This window comes from Bactrocera dorsalis, chromosome 2 (genome assembly GCF_023373825.1).
Source record: "Bactrocera dorsalis isolate Fly_Bdor chromosome 2, ASM2337382v1, whole genome shotgun sequence".
NCBI lineage: Eukaryota > Metazoa > Arthropoda > Insecta > Diptera > Tephritidae > Bactrocera > Bactrocera dorsalis.
Window position 1 is genome coordinate 2,063,859 of NC_064304.1, and position 21,722 is coordinate 2,085,580.

The 21,722-nt window shown below is 37.3% G+C and overlaps 3 protein-coding genes across 9 annotated transcripts in view; all 3 read right to left on the bottom strand.

Annotated features, from left to right (window-relative positions):
* Positions 1-21,722, bottom strand: part of LOC105233797 (uncharacterized) — a 92,058-nt gene that overhangs the window by 65,561 nt on the left and 4,775 nt on the right. The window contains exons 1-4 of one of the 7 annotated variants that reach the window (XM_049447413.1): positions 20,694-20,944; positions 20,591-20,663; positions 20,233-20,532; positions 19,732-20,174 (exon numbers count right to left, since the gene is read on the bottom strand). In XM_049447413.1, the coding sequence (XP_049303370.1) occupies positions 19,906-20,174; positions 20,233-20,532; positions 20,591-20,663; positions 20,694-20,870 (819 nt within the window). In that variant the 5' untranslated portion in view covers positions 20,871-20,944 and the 3' untranslated portion in view covers positions 19,732-19,905. Of the gene's footprint in view, positions 1-19,731; positions 20,175-20,232; positions 20,533-20,590; positions 20,970-21,722 lie in introns of those variants that run through there. The other 6 variants (XM_049447419.1, XM_011215963.3, XM_049447411.1 and 3 more) reach the window with 6 other exon arrangements.
* LOC105233798 (uncharacterized) lies at positions 10,460-11,510 on the bottom strand. The gene is made up of 2 exons (XM_049447420.1): positions 10,962-11,510; positions 10,460-10,903 (listed from the first exon to the last, which is right to left on the bottom strand). The coding sequence occupies exons 1-2, from the start codon at positions 11,452-11,454 to the stop codon at positions 10,641-10,643; spliced, it is 756 nt and encodes a 251-aa protein (XP_049303377.1). The 5' UTR covers positions 11,455-11,510; the 3' UTR covers positions 10,460-10,640.
* On the bottom strand, positions 12,756-13,708 carry LOC125776233 (nuclear transcription factor Y subunit gamma-like). The gene is made up of 2 exons (XM_049447421.1): positions 13,257-13,708; positions 12,756-13,198 (listed from the first exon to the last, which is right to left on the bottom strand). Exons 1-2 carry the CDS (start codon positions 13,609-13,611, stop codon positions 12,933-12,935), a joined length of 621 nt encoding a protein of 206 aa, XP_049303378.1. The 5' UTR covers positions 13,612-13,708; the 3' UTR covers positions 12,756-12,932.

Below are 21,722 nucleotides of genomic sequence, written 5' to 3' on the forward strand. Positions count from 1 at the left end.
ATCAGGCACTACTCTATATGACTGACAACCAAGCGTCCGTTTTAAACTTTTCCAACAAAAGTCGACCCGGAGCAATACAAATTAATATATATTATTAAATTATAACGGGTGATCCAAGTGGAGGAACTTTTATCAATAACCCTTTTTTGTTGTTATCTTGTTATTTTGATTTAGTATTGTTTGGCATTTTATCATCTTAAGACTTACGCCTGGTGTGGTTTGTGAGCCGATATAATCTTGGGTCCATTCTTCAAAAATACTGCCAGTGGGAATGTACCAGTCAATGGCGACCGTTATCGCGACATGATAATTGACTATTTGATGCCTGAAATTGTAGCTCGTGATCTCGGCGACATTTTATTTCAACAAAACGAGGCCTCTTCGGTGAGCAAATAATTTCACGTTTTGGGCCGGTAGATTGGCCACCTAGATCGTATGATATCACATCGTAAAAATTTTTCCAGTGAGGATATGTAAAGTCTAATGTCTATGCGAACAATGCTGAAAAAATAATCTTGAAAAAATAAATGCAAAAGAATATTCTTTCGAATGTTAATAAACATTTTCCCACAATTTTGAAGTTTCGGGGTTTTTTTTTTAAAAAGTAGGGAACGTCGAAATGGATCACCCCTTATTATGTCATATTATTTGCATAGAAATGTGTCTTGAGTTGGATGTAGATAAGTTTTATCGATCGAGTTTTCTGATTAACGATAAATTGCTTCCTTATGAAGAAGACCTAATTGTCTTCAATAGTTTGAGAATTCGATATTATTGCCAAACATAACTTGAGCAGATCATTTAATAATTCGCAACGCTGGGCTCTCAGTCTATTTAATCTTGAAGTAAGTGACCTCTTGATAAAATTAATCAAATATATAGTAGCAGCTGTCTTAATTTTGTTTTTACAATTTCACTCTTTGCTAAGATTAAAATTTGTTAAGCTAGTTTTTAAGGTTCACACAATCATAGACTGAGTAGCTTAAATGAAACGAAATATTCGCGATTTGTCAAATAAGCGATATGTTCGCTCCCATTGCTTATCATTCCTAGCATTTTTCTGAAACTCTGCGCATTGTTCATCAGTTCACATTCTTCAAGGCGACAATTGTATGTTTCTATACAGACCAATTGAAAATTATTGCACTTTAACTCTCGGCAGCTGAGCGAGATAGCAGAGAGAAAAGAAAAAATGCGTAATGCAAAAACTTTGGCAATTTTTTTAAACGCAAAGCCGTTAGCAATGTGAAAAGTATTCCAAAAATGAAACGATAAAAGAAATACCAGAATTCGGGAATGACACAACAATGTGAGCGCTCGTGAATTATTGTTATTCGCAAAAGTTTAGCACGATAATACATGCATACTCGCATGCTGGGCGCATTTTGTTTTAGCTTAGAATTTCATAGAAAAAATAGTATTTTAGTTTTCAAACGGTTTCTGTTTGTAATAAATATTGTAAAATTAATTAATTGCTCTTGTCTAGTCCTACCTGAATATAATTTTGTATTTCTCGTATTTTTATTATATCTCTATTCATTTTCTCCATGTGAAGCCCACTGAAACCAACTTTATGACCATATGTATTTTGGTTTAGTTGTTGGTGTTGTTGGTATGAATTCGCTTTATTTTAATTACTCTAAATTAGAGTCAACAGAATAATAATTATTTTTAGAAGCAATGTTTGTCCAATTCTTATTAGCATGCAGACAATCCAACCATTCGCTTATTCTGTAAAGTCTTTCTTTTCTCAGAAATCGAAAATTTCGAACACAGACAGATATGAAGTGATGAACATGACTTTTCATAAGTTTACAGGCGAAGAAAAAACGTTTTAATAAAATCCACTCAAATTGAAACAAAATTTGGGTTTGGGTTATAAAATGGTTATATGTGGGTTATATATCGGTTATTATATCTGACAGCGATTTTCGCTTTTTTTGTTATAATAAAAACCACTCATAGAAACAAAATTTGGGTTTGGGTTATAAAATGGTTATATGTTGGTTATATATCGGTTATTATATCTGACAGCGATTTTCGTTTTTTTTTATTATAATAAAAACCACTCATATTGAAACAAAATTTGGGTTTGGGTTATAAAATGGTTATATGTTGGTTATATATCGGTTATTATATCTGACAGCGATTTTCGCTTTTTTTGTTATAATAAAAGCCACTCATATTGAAACAAAATTTGGGTTTGGGTTATAAAATGGTTATATGTTGGTTATATATCGGTTATTATATCTGAAAGCGATTTTCGCTTTTTTTGTTATAATAAAAACCACTCATAGAAACAAAATTTGGGTTTGGGTTATAAAATGGTTATATATTCGTTATATACCGGTTATTATATCTGACAGCGATTTTCGATTTTTTTTTTTTTTTATTATTGATACGTTGCTTTGCATTTCAGGTGACGATTGTAATACTTTCCGCATTCCTGCCTCCAAGCATATGCCATTCAATATAACTGTGCTTATCGCGTCACACAATCTTAAATAGCACAGCTCATCCGAAGCGCGACGGGCTAACGTATGTAAAATGTCTAGAAAATATTTGAATATTTCTTCGCAAGCAAAATACCGAAACATAGCTACATATATTCTATTTGTACACACACACACAGACATACAAACATATGTTGCCTGTTCAACTATGTGTCGCTTTAGCAAATGTGTGTATTTAACGGTGAATTCGTTTGTGTGTGCAATGTGAAAAATCAAAAAGCCATGAAATAAACCAATTTAGAAAGTTCAAAAACTAATTTTTCGCTTAGTTTGTCAAGTTGTGTGTGCGCACATACCAACTCACTCACCGTAAATTGTTCACTCGCATTCGCACTCGCACAAACAACCTTCTACTTCTACATTTGCAACTTAGCTGCACGCTACACACATCGGCACACACGGGTTCTTGGCACATACATACCAGTTAGTGTAACCCGCTTTTGGAAAAAAAAAATGAAACTACACAGACGTTTTTATTTGTACATATGTGATCCGTGTTGCAACATTAGGTATGCGACCCAGCAGGGCATCGAAAGCGCCAATAACACGCTCCTGTCACCATTTGGTATGTTTGGTGCAAAGGGAGAAAGTTATAGGTGAAGCACTTATTTTCTACTATTTAATTAGTTAAACCATGGTTCTCAACGGATAAGCCATCAAATCTCATCGGATAAGTGACTGTCGACCAAAACTAACTTTTTTTTATTATTTATTCAGCTAAAAATCCTTCTTAGAATAAAATCAAAACAAGTAATTAAAATATTTATAATAAATACTTTCGATATAAGTACTTCCCCAAATAGTGTTCCGGTTTCATCCAGTACCAAGTTATCAAAACTCAACTTTTTCACACATTTGAAAGCGCCAACGTGCTCATTGCATAAGCACCCACATAAATGGTTTGTATGTACATATGTGTGTCGACTGCAGTTGTAAGATGATTTTCCGCATTTCTCACATGCACTCGCATAAAAGTTAAATGCTACTTTTACTTCACGTGGCCTGTTTCTTTCTGTTTTTCACCGTTTACCATAGGCGCCACAAATTTTCATACCCGAGTGCAAATCTAGCGCACGCAACAAAATAACAGTTTTATTAAATGTACTTTGGAAACGATAATTTTAGCTAAAGCATTATTTTTTCATGAAATCGGGTGCAGAAATAAGGAGTTGTTCTAACCCACCAAACCCTTATCAGACGCCAAATTTTGCGCCTTTCCTAATTCCGAGAGAGTGGCTCTCTTTTGATCTTTGAAGCTAAAAATGCAGACACACTGCCTCGCCGAATTTCATGAGGATATCTTGTCATATAAAACAATCTTCAATACAAGAACTGGGTTTTGGTCGCTCAATTTGCATGACAGCTATAAACTATAATGCTGCGATAGCAGCGATTTCGACAAATGAAAAGCTTCTTCAGAAGAAAAAAAAGTGTTCAAAGTTTTAGATCCATATTTTAAAAACTGAGTGTGCAGTTTGCGTATATACAAACAGTCGGACAAAAAAAAAATAGTAAAAAGCTCGACTTAGCTTGTCTCGCTGATAATTTATAGATACCACTTATCGGGTCCCCGCCATTTTCTTCTGGGCGTTAATATATACCCTGTTCAGGGTATTAGATTAAGTAAGGTTTTACTGTTTGTGATGAAGTATTCTTCAATGCGTTTTCCAACTTTAAGAGCGACTTGATATCTACGTTTCGTACTTTATCTTGTCCACTGAACTACGAAGCTCCTAGACACTTAAGACATTTTCTAGTTAGTGCAGGCAAAGGAGGTATTCCAGCGTCTCTCTCATGTCAACTTCTCTGCATTCTCTGCATGTTTCGTCAACACGTATGCCAATCCAGTTCGCATGTGATGACAGTAGGTTATGACCTGTCAAGAAATCAACAAACGTCCAACAGTCCTTCCGAAACTTTGTGAGTAAAAAGCAATTGAGTTTTTCGTAGAGACTCTTGCAGATGATCCTGACGATCTTACACATATATTTAAGGCATTCCATCTCGGCCTGGTCCGCCAGTCAGTCCTGTCGGAAACTTCTTTATATATCGTTTTTAGTGACTTTCGTATTTCCTGCCCTTGTTCGGTGGCAGTCTCATCAGCAGTTTCATTTCCCGGACCTCTATTGTGACCTGGAACCCAGTATATATGTAGCCGTTTTCCGACAACCGCTACATCTACTACTTTCATGCATCTAATGTCATTCTCTGACGTACAAGTATGTAAGGTTATTGCCTTAATTGCTGTATGGTTGTGGACGTATATATTTATTCTTTTTATGTTGTTTCCTGCGTTGTTAGCTATTTCGGCTGCTTTTCCAACTGCAAAGACTTCCGCCTGGAAGATAATGCGGAAGCTTGAAAGGTCGCCTGAGCTCCAGCTTAGAAGATTAGATTCCAGCTAACACTCCATTAACCATTTTGGATCAATCTGCATAGATGTTGTAAGTTCCGCTGGTGTGTCGCAGGCTTCAGCGTCATCTACATACTTTTAGTGTGACTTCCAACCTTCTCTCCCAAATAATGCGTGTGGGTGTGTAGCAGTTTATCCAGTTTATCCACCAACCCTGACATATTGAGCTGTGCTCGACGGTCTTTGTAGAGAGATATGCAGCTGATTTTGCCACAGAGCTTCCCACTGCAATGTCGATTGATGGCAATTTGCGTAACCTTTCTAGTGCCGCCGTTGGAGTGTTTCTTAGTACCCCCGTTATGCAGAGTACAGCGAGTCGCTGTAACCGTTCCAGCGGTTACCTGTATGAAATTTTGTGCATAGCAGTCCACTACACCAGAGCACTACAAAGTAAGATTGACTTGACTAGCGCTTGTAACACCAATGCTTGAGGCCAGTTGACCCTAGCATTTTCTTTCATGCGTCACCACTGGTCTTTTTTACACTCTCTTTCATATTGTGTCTCCAGACCAGCTAGCTATCCAAAATCAACTAAGATAGTCACTTGTTCAGAGTATTGAAATTAAATGAAAATTAAGTCAAGAAACTGAACCGGAAAACCAAAACATTTTTTTGCACATTCCTCCTTGTACATTAACCTACTTAAATTTTTTTTATATAATATGTACATCTTACGAAAAACACAAAAACAACTATATATACATATTTCTGATTTTGTACAAAAAAGATTTTCAAAAACCAGAAACCATGTGATAACACTTTATTTTATGACTGCGACGCCCTTACTTCTTTACGCTCCACAACAAATGCACACACCTTCGGAAGTGTTAAAAGTAAAACTTTTCCACGTTCGTGTGCATGTGCCTCTGTGTGCGTGTGTGTGTGCTCCTTTTTTAGGGTGAGCGCATGCTTTACTCTTGTGCTGTCTTTTGTTTTCCATGACTTCAGCAACTTGAAAACTTTGTCAATTTAAATGTTGGTTATGTCGACATTTTTGCCAACTTTGTATTCTCGCCTAATTCATATTAGCATTTATAACCAAATAAATCTGGAAACTTCCCTTAAGTGTAGCAAGCAACTTTCTATAATATATATGCTCATAAATAAAAACACAATTTTTAATGGATTAAAAGGCTTTGGCGGCAATTTCGAGCACAAGACGGCATAAGGCGTAATGAATATTGAAGCGCCTTGTTTTGCAAAGTGAAACTGATTTTTACTGAATTTGGTTAGAAAAAACCTAAAAATAGAAAGATTTTTATATGATATGTAACGGGTGATTTTTTTGAGGTTAGGATTTTCATGCATTAGTATTTGACAGATCACGTGGGATTTCAGACATGGTGTCAAAGAGAAAGATGCTCAGTATGCTTTGACATTTCATCATGAATAGACTTACTAACGAGCAACGCTTGCAAATCATTGAATTTTATTACCAAAATCAGTGTTCGGTTCGAAATGTGTTTCGCGCTTTACGTCCGACAAATTTTGTTCAGCGATGAGGCTCATTTCTGGTTGAATGGCTACGTAAATAAGCAAAATTGCCGCATTTGGGGTGAAGAGCAACCAGAAGCCGTTCAAGAACTGCCCATGCATCCCGAAAAATGCACTGTTTGGTGTGGTTTGTACGCTGGTGGAATCATTGGACCGTATTTTTTCAAAGATGCTGTTGGACGCAACGTTACGGTGAATGGCGATCGCTATCGTTCGATGCTAACAAACTTTTTGTTGCCAAAAATGGAAGAACTGAACTTGGTTGACATGTGGTTTCAACAAGATGGCGCTACATGCCACACAGCTCGCGATTCTATGGCCATTTTGAGGGAAAACTTCGGACAACAATTCATCTCAAGAAATGGACCCGTAAGTTGGCCACCAAGATCATGCGATTTAACGCCTTTAGACTATTTTTTGTGGGGCTACGTCAAGTCTAAAGTCTACAGAAATAAGCCAGCAACTATTCCAGCTTTGGAAGACAACATTTCCGAAGAAATTCGGGCTATTCCGGCCGAAATGCTCGAAAAAGTTGCCCAAAATTGGACTTTCCGAATGGACCACCTAAGACGCAGCCGCGGTCAACATTTAAATGAAATTATCTTCAAAAAGTAAATGTCATGAACCAATCTACGTTTCAAATAAAGAACCGATGAGATTTTGCAAATTTTATGCGTTTTTTTTAAAAAAAAAGTTATCAAGCTCTTAAAAAATCACCCATGCTAACTGTTTACTTATACGTGTGTACAACAACTAAGCAAGGTAACTTAAGTTCGAGAACGGCTGAGAATCGATAATTGAAGGCTTAGAGAATATTTTGAAATATCAGCGCAACTTATAGGCCGGCGCTTGCTTTGTCCAATTAATAACTGTTCATATCAAGACCGAGTATTTTTCGGTTATTTTCAGGATAAGTTAACCAAACCTGGCTTTTGGGCGAAGATAGCGTTGATAGCGTTCTTAAAATTTTTGGTTTATTTTTTTTTGTTTTTGTTTCTTTTAGAAAGCCTGAGGTGCACTAAACACATTTCACGAAATTGAATTGTCAAATAAGTGAGGGAGCCAAAGGGCTAAGTCTAACGAAATTATCTGATGCCACGGTTAGCTAACAAGGTAATATATTTAGGTTGATATACATTAATGTATTTGCCTATGCGCTGCGCTTTATTCCCATGAACTAGTCTGAAAATTAAAATGTCAGCCATAAAAGCGCCGCATATCTATTGAATATCGAAATCAAAAATCGCATTATTCGGTATGCCACTGCGAAATTGCGCACCGACACATACACATACACGCAGCATGAAATTTCAGGCTCACACATACATGCATACATAAATACATAGCCACATGCATGCGCTTGTGAGCAGTTATGTGGATACAACTGTTGTTAGCTACACGCCATATTGTTGCGGTCTACGGCCATGTTATGCTGCAAAAGCGTATGCTCTCGTATAAGTAATGCAATTTTTATTATAGCCTCTCACTGCCACCGCTCATTTGTCGCTCATTCGCCACAGAAATCACATTAGCCGACCACATTAACATTCGATTTTATGCGTTCGCCTAAAGCGGCAGCATAAAAGCAAATCATACACCCATACACACACAGACACACACGCATGCATGTAAACAAACAGTGGCAGGCCCAGCCAGAGCTCCTTTATCCTGCGCTGCACATCCCACGTCACGGCGTATTATTATATGCCGCACCCTTTGCCGCCGCTCCGTGGTGCACGTCCCTTCGCTTCGATTCTTCGAGTGCAGATGCATGTTTTGGGCCGAGCAGAGATTTAATTATATTTGCTGTTTGCATTTTATGTAATAATAAGGATAATAGTAAGCGCCTGCCGCAAACGTTGTGCCGCACCGCATGTGTGCGTAATGTAGCATGTTTGTGTATGTGTGTGTGTGTGGTACACATCTACACGTTCAATTTGCATTTTATGCATACAATTGCACAGTAACTCAAAATCGCAAGTAACTGCATCCTTAACCAAACCCATAAAAGTTACATATATTTTTGTAACAGCCTTTTCGATTCGTCATTTCTTTGCAGCTTCCTTTCGTGCGACTTCTTCAATCTACTCCTGCATATTCGAGCTGCAGAACTTAATCGAGCAAGTACAATCTTTCATAAGAACATAGCTGCTGGAATATGCCAATGACATCGGTACCTTTGGCCATAAAAACGCCGCCATTAGCTCTGCTTTCTCCAGACTGTACAAGGAAGCGAAGCAAATGGGTCTGATAGTGAACGAAGGCAAAACGAAATATCTACTGCCATTAAACAAACAGTCGTCGCACACCCGACTTGGCTCCCACGTCACTGATGAAAGTCCTAACGGCGAAGTCGTAGATAATTTCGTCTATCTTGGAACCAGCATTAACTACAACAACGATAGTCTCGACATCTAAAGCAGAATAACTCTTTCCAACAGGTACTACCTTGGACTGAGTAGGCAATTGAGAAGTAAAGTCATCTCTCGACGAGCAAAGGCCAAACTCTACAAGTCTCTCATCCTCTCCGTCCTGTTTTATGGTGCAGAAGTATGGACGAATACAACATCAGATGAGTCGGCGTAACGAGTTTTCGAGAGAAAATTTGTCAAATACCGCAATCGATGGGACGATGTGCTGCACGAGATATACGACGACATGGATATAGAGAGAGCTACTGTGCTGGCTGGATCATGTCGTACGTATGGACGAAAAACTCCAGCTCTGAAAGTAATTCGACGCAGTACCCGGCGGGGAAACAGAGGAAGACGAAGACCTCCTCTTCGTTGGAAAGACCAGGTAGGGAAGGGCCTGGCTTCACTTGGAAGAAGATTTGGAAAGAATAATAACAGGAAATACATATATTTGCCAACTGAACCAAAAATAAATCTTATGAGTATATACTTAGTTCTATGAGCTCTTAAGTTCTTGGAAAAGATCATTCGTCATAATTTTCATGTGTCAAACTCTAACTCGATATTGGAAAATTGATAAAATTCTGATTTCCCACTAACAAATATAAAAAAAGTAAACCAAAAGCTAATTCTCTTAATTAACTCACATTTACTGAAAAGCCGAGAATTTCAAGAGCTATGGGATCCTGCTGCAGCTAAAAATAATGCAACATGGGGTGTTTACCGAGCTTTCAAAACATGGATGATAGCGTTTTCAGAACCAAAAGAAGACAATTACGATATTGACAATAGAAAAGAAAACCAAAGTATTGAAAATTATGAGAATTGTTTACATAACAAATTTGAAATCAAAACACTGTACCGCACACGTTCGCAATCACGCAGGCGCACGCTTTCGCGCGTAAATTCCAATGTTGCCTCGTACCAAGCCAATAATGTGGCAAGCGAATTTGTAGTTCCGTGCAAGTTGCATATTTTTTCCTTACTAAACTAGTTAGTAGTCTAATTTTCATAAATTTCGGCGAACTATGTACATATGTCGGAATGCTCAAATATGGATTATTATATGAGCGGCAGTGCGGTGGCTTTTGAATGTCAATCGCGCCGTGTGCTTGGGTGCGTGTGTGCGCATGTTCGTGGGTGCTTAAGTTTAATGCGCTCGCAGTGTAGGCAGGCAATAATAATCGTACATGCCGCGGTTTTGAGCATCGCCTGAAATTAATTTCAATTTCATGCTTCAATATGCATGCAAATTGTTCGTGGATGCGAGTTTATCGCGGTCGGCATTGTTGTGTTGTTCTGCAATTGCTTGGTGGGGAGTTTCTTGTAAGCGGATGCTCGAATGCCCCAGAAACTTCAAATTGCCAATCTATTCGAGTATCTGTTGCGAGTGTATAACAATTAAGCTAACACAGTCTAACGATATACTTAAATTGCTTCAAACACAATGCTTGAAATGAGCAGACATATTAATGTAATGACTTTTGGAGCGGAGGAGTATGCCAGGTGGAGCACAATAATATTCATATACTGCAGGAAATCGAAGAAATTTAAAATTATGATATCAATATATTTTTAATATTTTTTTTGTTTAACAAATTGCAAATAATCTAAAAAAGTTGAACTGTTGCTCAATAGATTTATATTTATCGCACAAAAGCTGGAGATATGGCTGCCATGTTTTCAAAATGTGGATCGGATTTTATAACATATCATAGAATTTAAGGTATCTCTTATAACATAAATTGTTTATATCATAAGTTATAGTATGTTATATTATATGTAACTCTCGTTTACGCTGGCACTTCACCCTGCCATGACCCTGGTGTATATATCGAGCGCCTCGTTGTAGGAAGCTCTCTTAATACCCGAGTCATTACTACCAATAGCTTTTACTAATATGTTCATGGCGTAATTTAGTTCTGCTGCCCTGGGCGGACATAAAAGGGGCAGATTTTTTTGGATACCCTTCATCAAAGCACTGATGTCTCTGTCTGCATCATTATTTTTTAGCCTATCAAATTTCTCGTCTAGTTCTCTTTCCATCCCCGCTTTCCATTCAGCATAGCCTGTGCAAATTGGAGTAGATCATACATGTATTTGTTATAATATGCTTCAAATTCTTACTCATGGTTGTTTCTTCAATTTTGTCCGATTTCTCTCCGCCACTCACGATTATGATCAGTATACTGAACGCTTTGTTGTAGCAAGATTCCTTAAAACTCACTTCATCGCTAAGAATAGCTTTCATCAATAGTTCCAAGGCCAAATTTAGTTGTGCTTTTATGGCCTCAGATAGACCAGATTTAGAGAGTGCATTTTGGATACTACTGACCAAAGCTTTGATGGCCCTGTCTAGATCCCCTCTTTTTTCCCTTTCATATTTATCTCTTAGCGCTTTTTCTAACGCATCTCTCCACGTACTTTCTTTGTCTTTGTCATTACTTCCACTCGAACTGCCCGGTGCATTTGAACATGCAGGATCTAAGGGCCTGCAATTGACAGCAATTGCAGTAGAATTGTTGGCGGCAATTGCAATAGTATCGTCGCTATCTGCGCTCCGCGAAGATGACAGGGTGCAAAGGATTGCCATGACAATTGAAACCGTGCTTACTTTCATCTTAGACCACGCGAAGAAATAAATATTGATTTGTAAATGCTTCGCAACTCGCTACTTGTACGAAAGTGAAAATGGATTTGGCTTGTGTGCACTATAAATAGGTAAGCCCTGTAAAAGGAAAATTTAGATTACCTTTAGAACCATTTTTATTACTTGTGTGTGCACCCATGCGCATATAATTTACAATATTTGTCCCTGTGCCTATTGAAATTATTCAAATACCGTTATTTGTTACTACTTTTATGACTTTAAGAACTGCTTTCAAATAAAAAAAAAAATAATTTAAAAACGCTTTCTACGTGTTCGCGTGTAATTAGCTACTTAGCTCCATAAAGTTGCCACAATTATCTATTAAGTAAAGTAGTCGAATATTTATTAAGTTCTAATACTGGATCAGTTGCTACATACATATATATGCACGGTGCGTTCACTTACTAAACGAGCGCCTACAAAGTACTCGTTGAAGGAACAAAATGGTTCTGAAGCAATTTACAACTACAGGGCAGTGTGAGGAATTTGCTTGACCGCTGAAATATTTTTGATTTTCGTTATATGTAGACGCATTCACACTCCGTCTTACTTGTTTGCGATATTTCTAGCGAAATTTTTGACGACTTCATTTAAACATCCTTCGAACAAATAGCCAACATTAAATTTTGTTTTAAAATTGGTAAAACTTTGACTGAAACGTTTCAATTGTTGAAACAAGTTTTTGGCGTTGATTGCCTATCCCGCAGCAGAGTGCGCGAGTGCTTTCAACGTTTTCAAAGTGATCGTGAGGACATAAATGACGATCAACATGTGAGCCAATCAAAATCCGTGATCGCCGAAAATTCTATCGAAACCCCGTATTCACCTGATATGGCACCGTGCGACTTCTTCCTTTTCGAAAAAATGCATTTGTCCATGAAAGGAAAGCGTCATGCAGACGTAGAGGCCATTCAAAAGGCTTGCGCCGGCATATTGGGGCTATACCGCCCAGCGAGCTAAAACACTCGTTCGACATGCTTTGGACCGTGCAAAAAGCTGTATAGAAGCAGAAGGAGACTATTTTGAATACAATAAATGGATTGCCTCTTTCCTTTTCTGTTCGCACATACACCTCGCTTCTCTTTTCAACTCACGGTATCGATCCTATTTTATTTGGATTTTCACCCTCTTAATTTAATATACAGAAATTCTTTGTTGGTATATTCTTTCGGTTAAGCAGTGAGTCTTTACACTTACACATTTCGGCCCTTATTTTTCGTTTTCCAACCTTTTCTTGTAAAATAGCAAATAATCTAAAAAAGTTGAAAAGTTGCTCAATAGATTTATATTTATCGCACAAAAACTGGAGATATGGCTGCCATGGTTTCAAAATGTGGATCGGATTTTATAACATATCATAGAATGTAAGGTATCTCTTATAACATAAATTGTTTATATCATCAGTTATAGTGTGTTATATATATGTAACTCTCGTTTAAGCTGGCACTTCACCCATTCAAGACTCTGGTGAGTATATCAAGCGCTTCGTTGTAGGCAGCTCTCTTAACACTCGAGTCATAGTTGCCACTAGCTTTCATTAATATTTTCATGGCGACATTTAGTTCTGCTATCTTGGACTCACATAGACCCCTTTGCAGAGCTTGTTGGATACGCTTCATCAAAGTACTGATGTCTCTGTCTGCCTCATTTCTCTTCATCTCTTCATATATTTCATCTTGTCTTCTTTCAAACTCCTCTCTCCACTCACTATCGCCTGTGTCAATTAAAGTAAATCATACAGGTATTTGTGATAATATGCTTAAAATTCTTACTCATGGTTGTTGTTTTAATTTTGTCCGATTCCGGGTTTTCGCCATTATTTCCACTCGAACTGCCCGCGTTTGATGGTGTACTTGGTTGTGGTGTACTCAGTTGTGGTGTACTCAGTTGTGGTGTACTTGGTTGTGGTGTACTTATTTGTGGTGTACTTAGTTGTGGTGTACTTGGTTGTGGTTTACTTGGATTTGGTACGACCACTTTTGGGCCTGTAGCATCTGAGCCCTCGTTGACAGCAATTGCAGTAGAATTGTTGGCGGCAATTGCAATAGTATCGCCGCTCTCTGCGCTCGGCCAAGATGACAGGATGCAAATGATTGCCATGACAATTGAAACCGTGCTTACTTTCATCTTAGACCACGCGAAGAAATAAATATTGATTTGTAAATGCTTCGAAACTCGCTACTTGTACGAAAGTGAAAATGGATTTGGCTTGGGTGCACTATAAATAGGTAAGCCCTGGAAAGGGAAAATTTAGATTACCTTAAGAACGCAACAACATTTTTATGACTTGTGTATGCGCCCATGCGCATGTAATTTACAATATTTGTACCTGCGCCTATTGAAATTATTCAAATGCCGTTATTTATTACGAATTTTATGATTTTAAGAACTGTGATGCTTGTGACGTGTTCGCGTGTAATAAGCTAACTTAAGCTCCTCAAAGTTGCAACAATAACATATTACGTAAAGTTACTTCCTAGTCGTATATTTATTAAGTTCTAATACTGGATCAGTTTCTACATATGTACATACATATACATATATGCACGGTGTGTTCACTTACTAAACGAGCGTCTACAGAATTCTCGTACCAGTGTAATAAAGTAGTTCCCTTAAGTGTCGAAAATACTGCTGCCGATAGCGCATCAATTGAGGAAGACCCAAATCTGTCTCTCACACACACAATTGTGTAGCGTTCTTATTGAAAAACCCGGTAGAATAGTGCGTAAATGATCTCCAAAGACAGAAAAAGGATAATTAGCTAAGATATGGGCTAATAGTACGAAAAAGTACCAGCAATTCGTTTATGAGCAAGATAACCTTAGTTAAGACAACACCTAACATAAGATGAATTGTTCAGCTAACATAACATAAATCGCTTTCAATGCCACGCACGTTCCTGCTGGGCTCTTCATGCTAAAATGCTTACTACGTTCATTTGCATATCAATACTCTTATCATTATTATCACCAATAAGAGCGCACAGCAACAGCATAACTCTTTGATAGGTGGCATTCGGAAGGTGATGCGTAAAACACTGAAGTGTTACAGTACTTTCAGAAGTTGTAATTGCAATGATAGAGCTGCTCACAGCAAGATCACGTGAAGAGTAGATCTCATAGCAACAACGATATTTTACCTTTGGTGAAAGAAGCCACAAGTAAGTTGTTGCTGCACCAATATGAAAAGCTGCGGGATATATGCTTGGGCTTTAATAAGGCTTTATTGTACAAAAATGGTTGCAAAAATGTTATTCAAAATATTGGCCGTCGCTAGCTACTACTATTGACCATTTTTCTGGCAGCATGCGTATTCCGTGACGAAAGAACTCCTCATCTGTCGAGTCGATCCAAGTATCAATCCAATTTTTGACTTCTTCATGAGAACTGAAGTGTTCGTTAGCTAGACCGTGTGCCATCGATCGGAACAAGTGGTAGTCAGATGAAGTAACGTCTGGAGAATACGACGGATGGGGTAAGATCTCCCATTTCAGCGTCTCCAAATATTTTTTGAGCACCTTTGCGACGTGAGGCCGAGCATTATCATGCTGGAGAATGACTTTATCGTGTCTTTCCTCGTACTGTGGCCGTTTTTCTTTTAGTGCTCGGCTCAAACGCATCAATTTCGTTCGGTACGATTTCCTGTGATGGTTTTACTTGGCTTTAGCAGCTCATAATATATCACCCCCAGTTGGTCTCACCAAATGCAGAGCATGACCTTGACGCCGTGAATGTTCGGTTTGGCCGTCGACGTGGAGGCCCCATGACTTTCTTCGCTTAGAACTATCGTAGTGGACCCATTTTTCGTCGCCAGTTACAATGCGATGTAAAAACCCCTTTCGGTTGTGCCTTTGAAGCAGCTGTTCACATGCAAAGAAGCTCCGTACGACATTTCTTGGTTACAAGTTTCTGAGTTTCCTTGTTTCTGAATCATCTCCATGGCTTTGAGGCGTTTTGATACGGCTTGCTGTGTCACTTGCAACGATTCGGTCAATGAACTCTTGGATTTGAAACGCATCTTAGTCGAGTAATGCTTCCAATTCAGCATCTTCGAAAATCTTCTCCCTTCCACCACCATGCCGGTCTTCGACTTCATAATCACCAGTCTTAAAACGTTGGAACCATTCGCGCTGTGTTCTTTCACTTAGGACAGCCTCACCGTACGTATCCGAAAACATTCGGTGAGCCTCAGCCGCACTTTTCTTAGAATTGTCAGGAATATCCAAATTGTTTATTTCAAATTATTATCAAACGAATACAAAGTTTATTTTAAAATTATTATTGAACGAATAACAAAATGTATTCAAAAGAAATTAAATAATTTTTATACGCCTGCTTGCGACTGCTCCGTTTGCTTGTTCACTAACGAATGCCTCTCACTCGTTAAAACTGTCTGTGACAGAATTAAAAAAGAAAAGCAAAATTTCCGCAAATGTCGAAAATTCGGCTCAAAAAGGGACATTTTCAGTTGAGAATAAGTTTGGGATGCAAACAGATCTCTACAAATATTTTGTTGAGCTAATGTTGACACAAATATCCAAGATCGATATAAAACGATTTAATCGATTTAATCGACCAGTGCTTGACCCTAGAGACATCTATTGGAAAACGGCGTAAGGTTGTAGACCTAATAAAAAGTCTACAGTTTATTAGGGTACTATATGCGTGCTTTCAAAAGAACCTAATTTTCAATTGAAATAAATCGCAGATTTGCATAAAACTCCCTTGTGTTATAAAAATTGTCGAAGAAAAGGTTAGCGTTTCATGAAATAACCTTAAAAAATTACACGTGTTAAATATAGTGTTACAAATGGAATATTACTTCTGATATTTTAATTAATTTGTTGCCAATCATAAAACTGATAAAAAGTTTGTAGTATTTATTAAATAAATATTATTCAAAATACTTTTATAAAAGATATATTAAAAAAAAAAACAAAAAAATCTTAAATAATTTCAACAACTAGAAACGAAACTTACCAAATTTTCTTTACCAGGCCTTTTGGAAAAAAATTATAAATAGATAAAATGTCTTTGAATAGAGAGCGAAAGAAGAAATTGTTAATAAAGCCAATGAAAATCTAAAACGAGAGTTTTTTGCGCAGTTAAGTAACTTGACCTGAGCAATTAATCACTTGCAACCACGTGGCGTCGAAGAACATTTACCCGTTTCAATTAATCCATTAGTAGCAGAAAACAACGCAAGTTTAGACCTAATAAAATCTCTGCCTGAATTTAGTGGAGATTCTGTTTCTTATCCCGCTTGGCAAACTGCAGCTGAATTCGCCATTAATTACCACTCGGAGGGTTCGGAAAAATATTACATCGCTATGGGAATTTTCCGAAACAAAATTATTGGTTCCGCACTAATACAGTGCTTAATTTTAAGGCAATTTTAGCTAAACTAGATCAGGAATATGCCGATAAAAGGCCTCTTTATGTTTTGAAGAACGAGCTAAGTATCCTTAGACAATATAGTCTTTCTATTACTAATTATGATAATAAGGTGGACAAAAACTATGCCTTATAATCAATAAACAAATCACGACGTATAGCGGAAGTAAAGATATTATTGCCACTTTAAATGAGCGCGCTAGAAAAAGCGCCTTACGCGTCTTCATTTCAGGACTTCGACGTCCATTGTGCGATATCCTTTTTTCCTTTAGACCCAAAGACCTTCCAACTGCTCTTGCAGTGGCTAAGGAGCTGCAAACGAATCTTAGAAGACATAACCTTTCAGAAGCATTTGCTGTTGGAAATACTTATAATTCCAATAACGTCTCAATTTAAACAAATACATATATTACAATAATAGACCGAATGCAGGTATTGGCTTCAATTCAAATCCTAATAGCAATACAAGTTACTACCGACAGCCTAATAGTATTCCGAAACTATACACTCAGCAGACTCAACCTACACCCAAGTACATTCCTTAACCACAGCATCCAAATCAGAATATTTAATCAACCTATAAACGAAATCGCGAACAGTTCCATTCTGATCGTGCATCCTTTCACAAACTGCTAAAGGTAAATTTTATGCCGGAAGAATTAGAATCCTCTCAAAATGTTGATGAAAAGATGAATATTATTACAACAACTCGGGCATTGACCACCATAATTATAATGACGATGCTGCAGCGGAAAACGGGGACGAAATAAATTATTTAAACTAAAATCGCTTCTACCGTTTATTACGAAAAAGTGCAAAACGGCCGGGAGCTTGGTATTTTAATTGATACAGGCACATCAAAAAATTATGTGAAATACCTTTCATTTCTTCAGGGAAAAATCTTAAATGTTTGCGGAAACCTTTTAATTTGAAATCCATACACGGTAAAATCTAATAAATAAAAAGTGTTTAGTTAATGTGTTAGGCAATACCTCAACGTTCTTTCTGCTTTCAAGTTTAAGTACATTTGACGGTATTGTAGGTTATGACTTTTCAAAGCATATTGATGCTAAAATTGATACTGTTGAAGGGTATTTATTTTACCGAAATTTTAAAGAAAAACTACACTTTTTTCCATGTAAGCAAGTAAACTTAACAACAATAGAAGGAAATTCAGTTCCACTCAAACTCCAAGGACAATGTCGGCAAATAATCATTAAAAATATTAATGCATTTGCTGACCCAGATAGTGCTTTGCCTTATAACACACAAATACAGATGAACCGATATACAGCAAGAGTTAAACATATCCTATGTCTGTAGCTCCGTTTATTAATAAAGAAATAAAAGGACTTCTTAAAGATGGAATAATAAGGCCATCTTGTTGGCCTTACAATTCTTCTGTCCACGTAGTATCTAAAAAGGGATTTGAAAAAATGGGAAGCCAAACTGCGAATGGTGATCGATTTTCGGAAGCACAATGATAAACCCATACCAGATCGATACTCTATCATCTTAGCCAACTTAGGATGGTCCAAGTTTTTTACAACATTGGATCTTAAGTCAGGATTTCACCCAATCATTATGTGTGAAAAAGACAAGCAAAAAACGGCTTTGGGTTAAGAAATGAACCCAGTATCAGTAAGTCATAGGGAAATGTTGTCACGTTTATGTCGACCATATAATTATTTATTCTTCAGATGAACAATCACATTTAAAGCACATCAACCACATACTTCAAAATCTTGAAAACGCAGGAATGAGAATCTCACCTGAAAAATCGAAGTTTTTTAAAAATCATGTGGAGTTTCTAGGGTTTCTTGTTTCTAGCGCGGGTATTAGAACTTGCCCAGATAAAATTCGTGATATTGTTAATTACGAACCTCCGCAAACTCTTCGTGCATTGCGCTCATTTCTGGGACTATCAGGATATTATAGCCGTTTTATTATATAGTCAAGCCTTTGACAGCTTACCTTCGCGGAGGAAACAAATAAGTATGTTCACGATATTCAAGAAATGTGAAAATTGACTTTAGTCCTCAAGCCCTTCAAGCTTTTGAACACCACCAAGAAAATTTATTGCGATCTCCACATTCTAGCACAGATACAAAATAAAATAATATCAGCTTTTCCTGGCTTTAAGTTTATTCACACTCAGCTTCTTTTAATTGATTTAATTAATAATGATGACCAAATGGAGCACAATCGAGCTTATCGTGGTTTACACAAAAGCTTTCGCCAGATTTCTCGTGAATACTATTTTCCAAATATAAAAAAAAATTATTGAAATCAACAAAAGCAAATTGCAAGATATACTATATATTGGAGAATAAATACCAACAAAAACCTCCTGATCCTGAAATAGGTAAAACACCACTCCCAAAACACCCAGGTGAAATTTTCTACATGTATATTCTTATAACTGGCAGGCTATTGTTTTTAACGTGTATAGATGAATTTTCAAAATTTGCAATAGTTAAACCCATGGCCAAGTAGAAAGGTTCCACTGCACGCTGTTTTTGATCGAACATTTGGGCTTACGAAAGGTGTGTGCACAGTTGACGAAATTTGGCGTTTGTCGCACGATAATGCGCCGCCTCATCGATCGACGCTTGTGACCGATTATTTGACGAAAAATCACATTTTAACCATTAACTACTCCCCGTGCTCACCCGATATGGCACCGTACGTCTTCTTTCTTTTCGGAAAAATGCATTTGCCCATGAAAGGAAAACGTTATGCGTTATACTCTTCCTGTTAAGCAGTGAGTCTTTACACTTACACATTTCGGCCCTTATTTTTCGTTTTCCCAACCTTTTCTTGTAAAACAGCAAATAATCTAAAAAAGTTGAACTGCTGCTTAATAGATTTATATTTATCGCACAAAAGCTGGAGATATGGCTCAAAATATGGATCGGACTATATAATTAATCATAGAATTTAAGGTATCTCATATAATATAAATTGTTTATATCATCAGTTATAGTGTATTATATATATGTATGTAACTGTCGTTTAAGCTGGCACTTCACTCTTTTACGATTCTGATCAGTGTACAGAACGCATTATTGTAGGCAGAATTCTTAACAGTCACGTCAATACTGCCATTAGCTTTTATTAATATTTTCAAACAGTAATCTAGTTCTGCTGTCGTGGCCCCAGATGCACCAGCTTTGGCGAGATATTCTTCGATCAAACTAATCAAAGCATTGATGTCCCTGTCTAAATTATCTCTTTCCATCGCCTTATATATTTCATCTAGTGCTCTTAAAAGGTCATCTCCCCACTTACTATAGCCTGTGTAAATTGGAATAGATCATACATGTATTTGTTATAACATGTTTCAAACTCTTACTCATGGTTGTTGTTTCAATTTTGTCCGGTTTCCCTCCGCCATACAAGATTCCGAACAGTTTACAGAGCGCTTGGTTGAAGGCAGCCTTCTTAGTCGCGTAATCCTCGTTACTAGCTTTTATTAATATTTTCAAGGCGAAATTTAGTTCTGCTCTAATGGCCTCAGGTACATCAGCTTTAGCGAGAGTTACTAGGATAGCACTCATCAAATCATTGATGAGCCTGCCTAGGTCTTTTTCATTTATATTTTGATATATTTGAGCTAGTCTTCTTTCAAGCTCCTCTCTCCACTTACTATTGCCTGTGTCAATGGGAGTACATCATACATGTATTTGTTATAATATGCTTAAAATTCTTACTCATGGTTGTTGTTTCAATTTTGTCCGTTTCCGGGTTTTCGCCATTACTTCCACTCGAACCGCCCCCGTTTGATGGTGTACTTGGTTTTGGTGTACTTATTTGTGGTGTACTTGGTTGTGGTACGACCGCTTTTGGGCCTGTAGCATCTGGGCCCTTGCTGACGGCAATTGCAGAAGAACTGTTGACGGCAACTGCAATAGTATCGTGGCCCTCTGCGCTCCGCCAGGATGACAGGGTGCAAAGGATTGCCATGACAATTGAAACCGTGCTTACTTTCATCTTAGACCACGCGAAGAAATAAATATTGATTTGTAAATGCTTCGCAACTCGCTACTTGTACGAAAGTGAAAATGGATTTGGCTTGTGTGCACTATAAATAGGTAAGCCCTGGAAAGGGAAAATTTAGATTACCTTTAGAACCATTTTTATGACTTGTGTGTGCACCCATGCGCATATAATTTACAATATTTGTCCCTGTGCCTATTGAAATTATTCAAATGCCGTTATTTATTACTAATTTTATGATTTTAAGAACTGCTTTCAAATAAAAAAAAGCTAATTTAAAATGCTTTTTACGTGTTCGCGTGAAAATTAGCTACTTTAAGCTCCATAAAATTGCCACAATAATCTATTAAGTAAAGTAGTCGAATATTTATTAAGTTCTAATACTGGATGCTACATATGTATATGCACGGTGTGTTCACTTACTAAGTGAGTGTCTACAGAATATTCGTTGAGGGAACAAAATGGTTCTGAAGCAATTTACGACTATAGGGCAGTGTGAGGAATTTGCTTGACCGCTGAAGTATTTTTTATTTTCGTTATAGAAGAATTCACTCTCTGTCTTACTTACGATATAGATATAGAGACCTATATAGATACTGGGGGAAATAAAACAGCACACTTAAGATTATAACCTTGTTTTCTAATTACTATACCTACTCTGAACAGAGTTTATTAAGTTTTTGACGAAAGGAAACATCGGATAAAGTGAATATAGGAAAGGATTAGCGTAAGGAGTTGAGCCACTTGAGTCATGTCTCTCTGTATATTTACGCAAGCTAGTCGCACACATACTCGTACATGACATCAGTTCACTGCAGCATATAGTTGCATCGTTAAAATTGACTA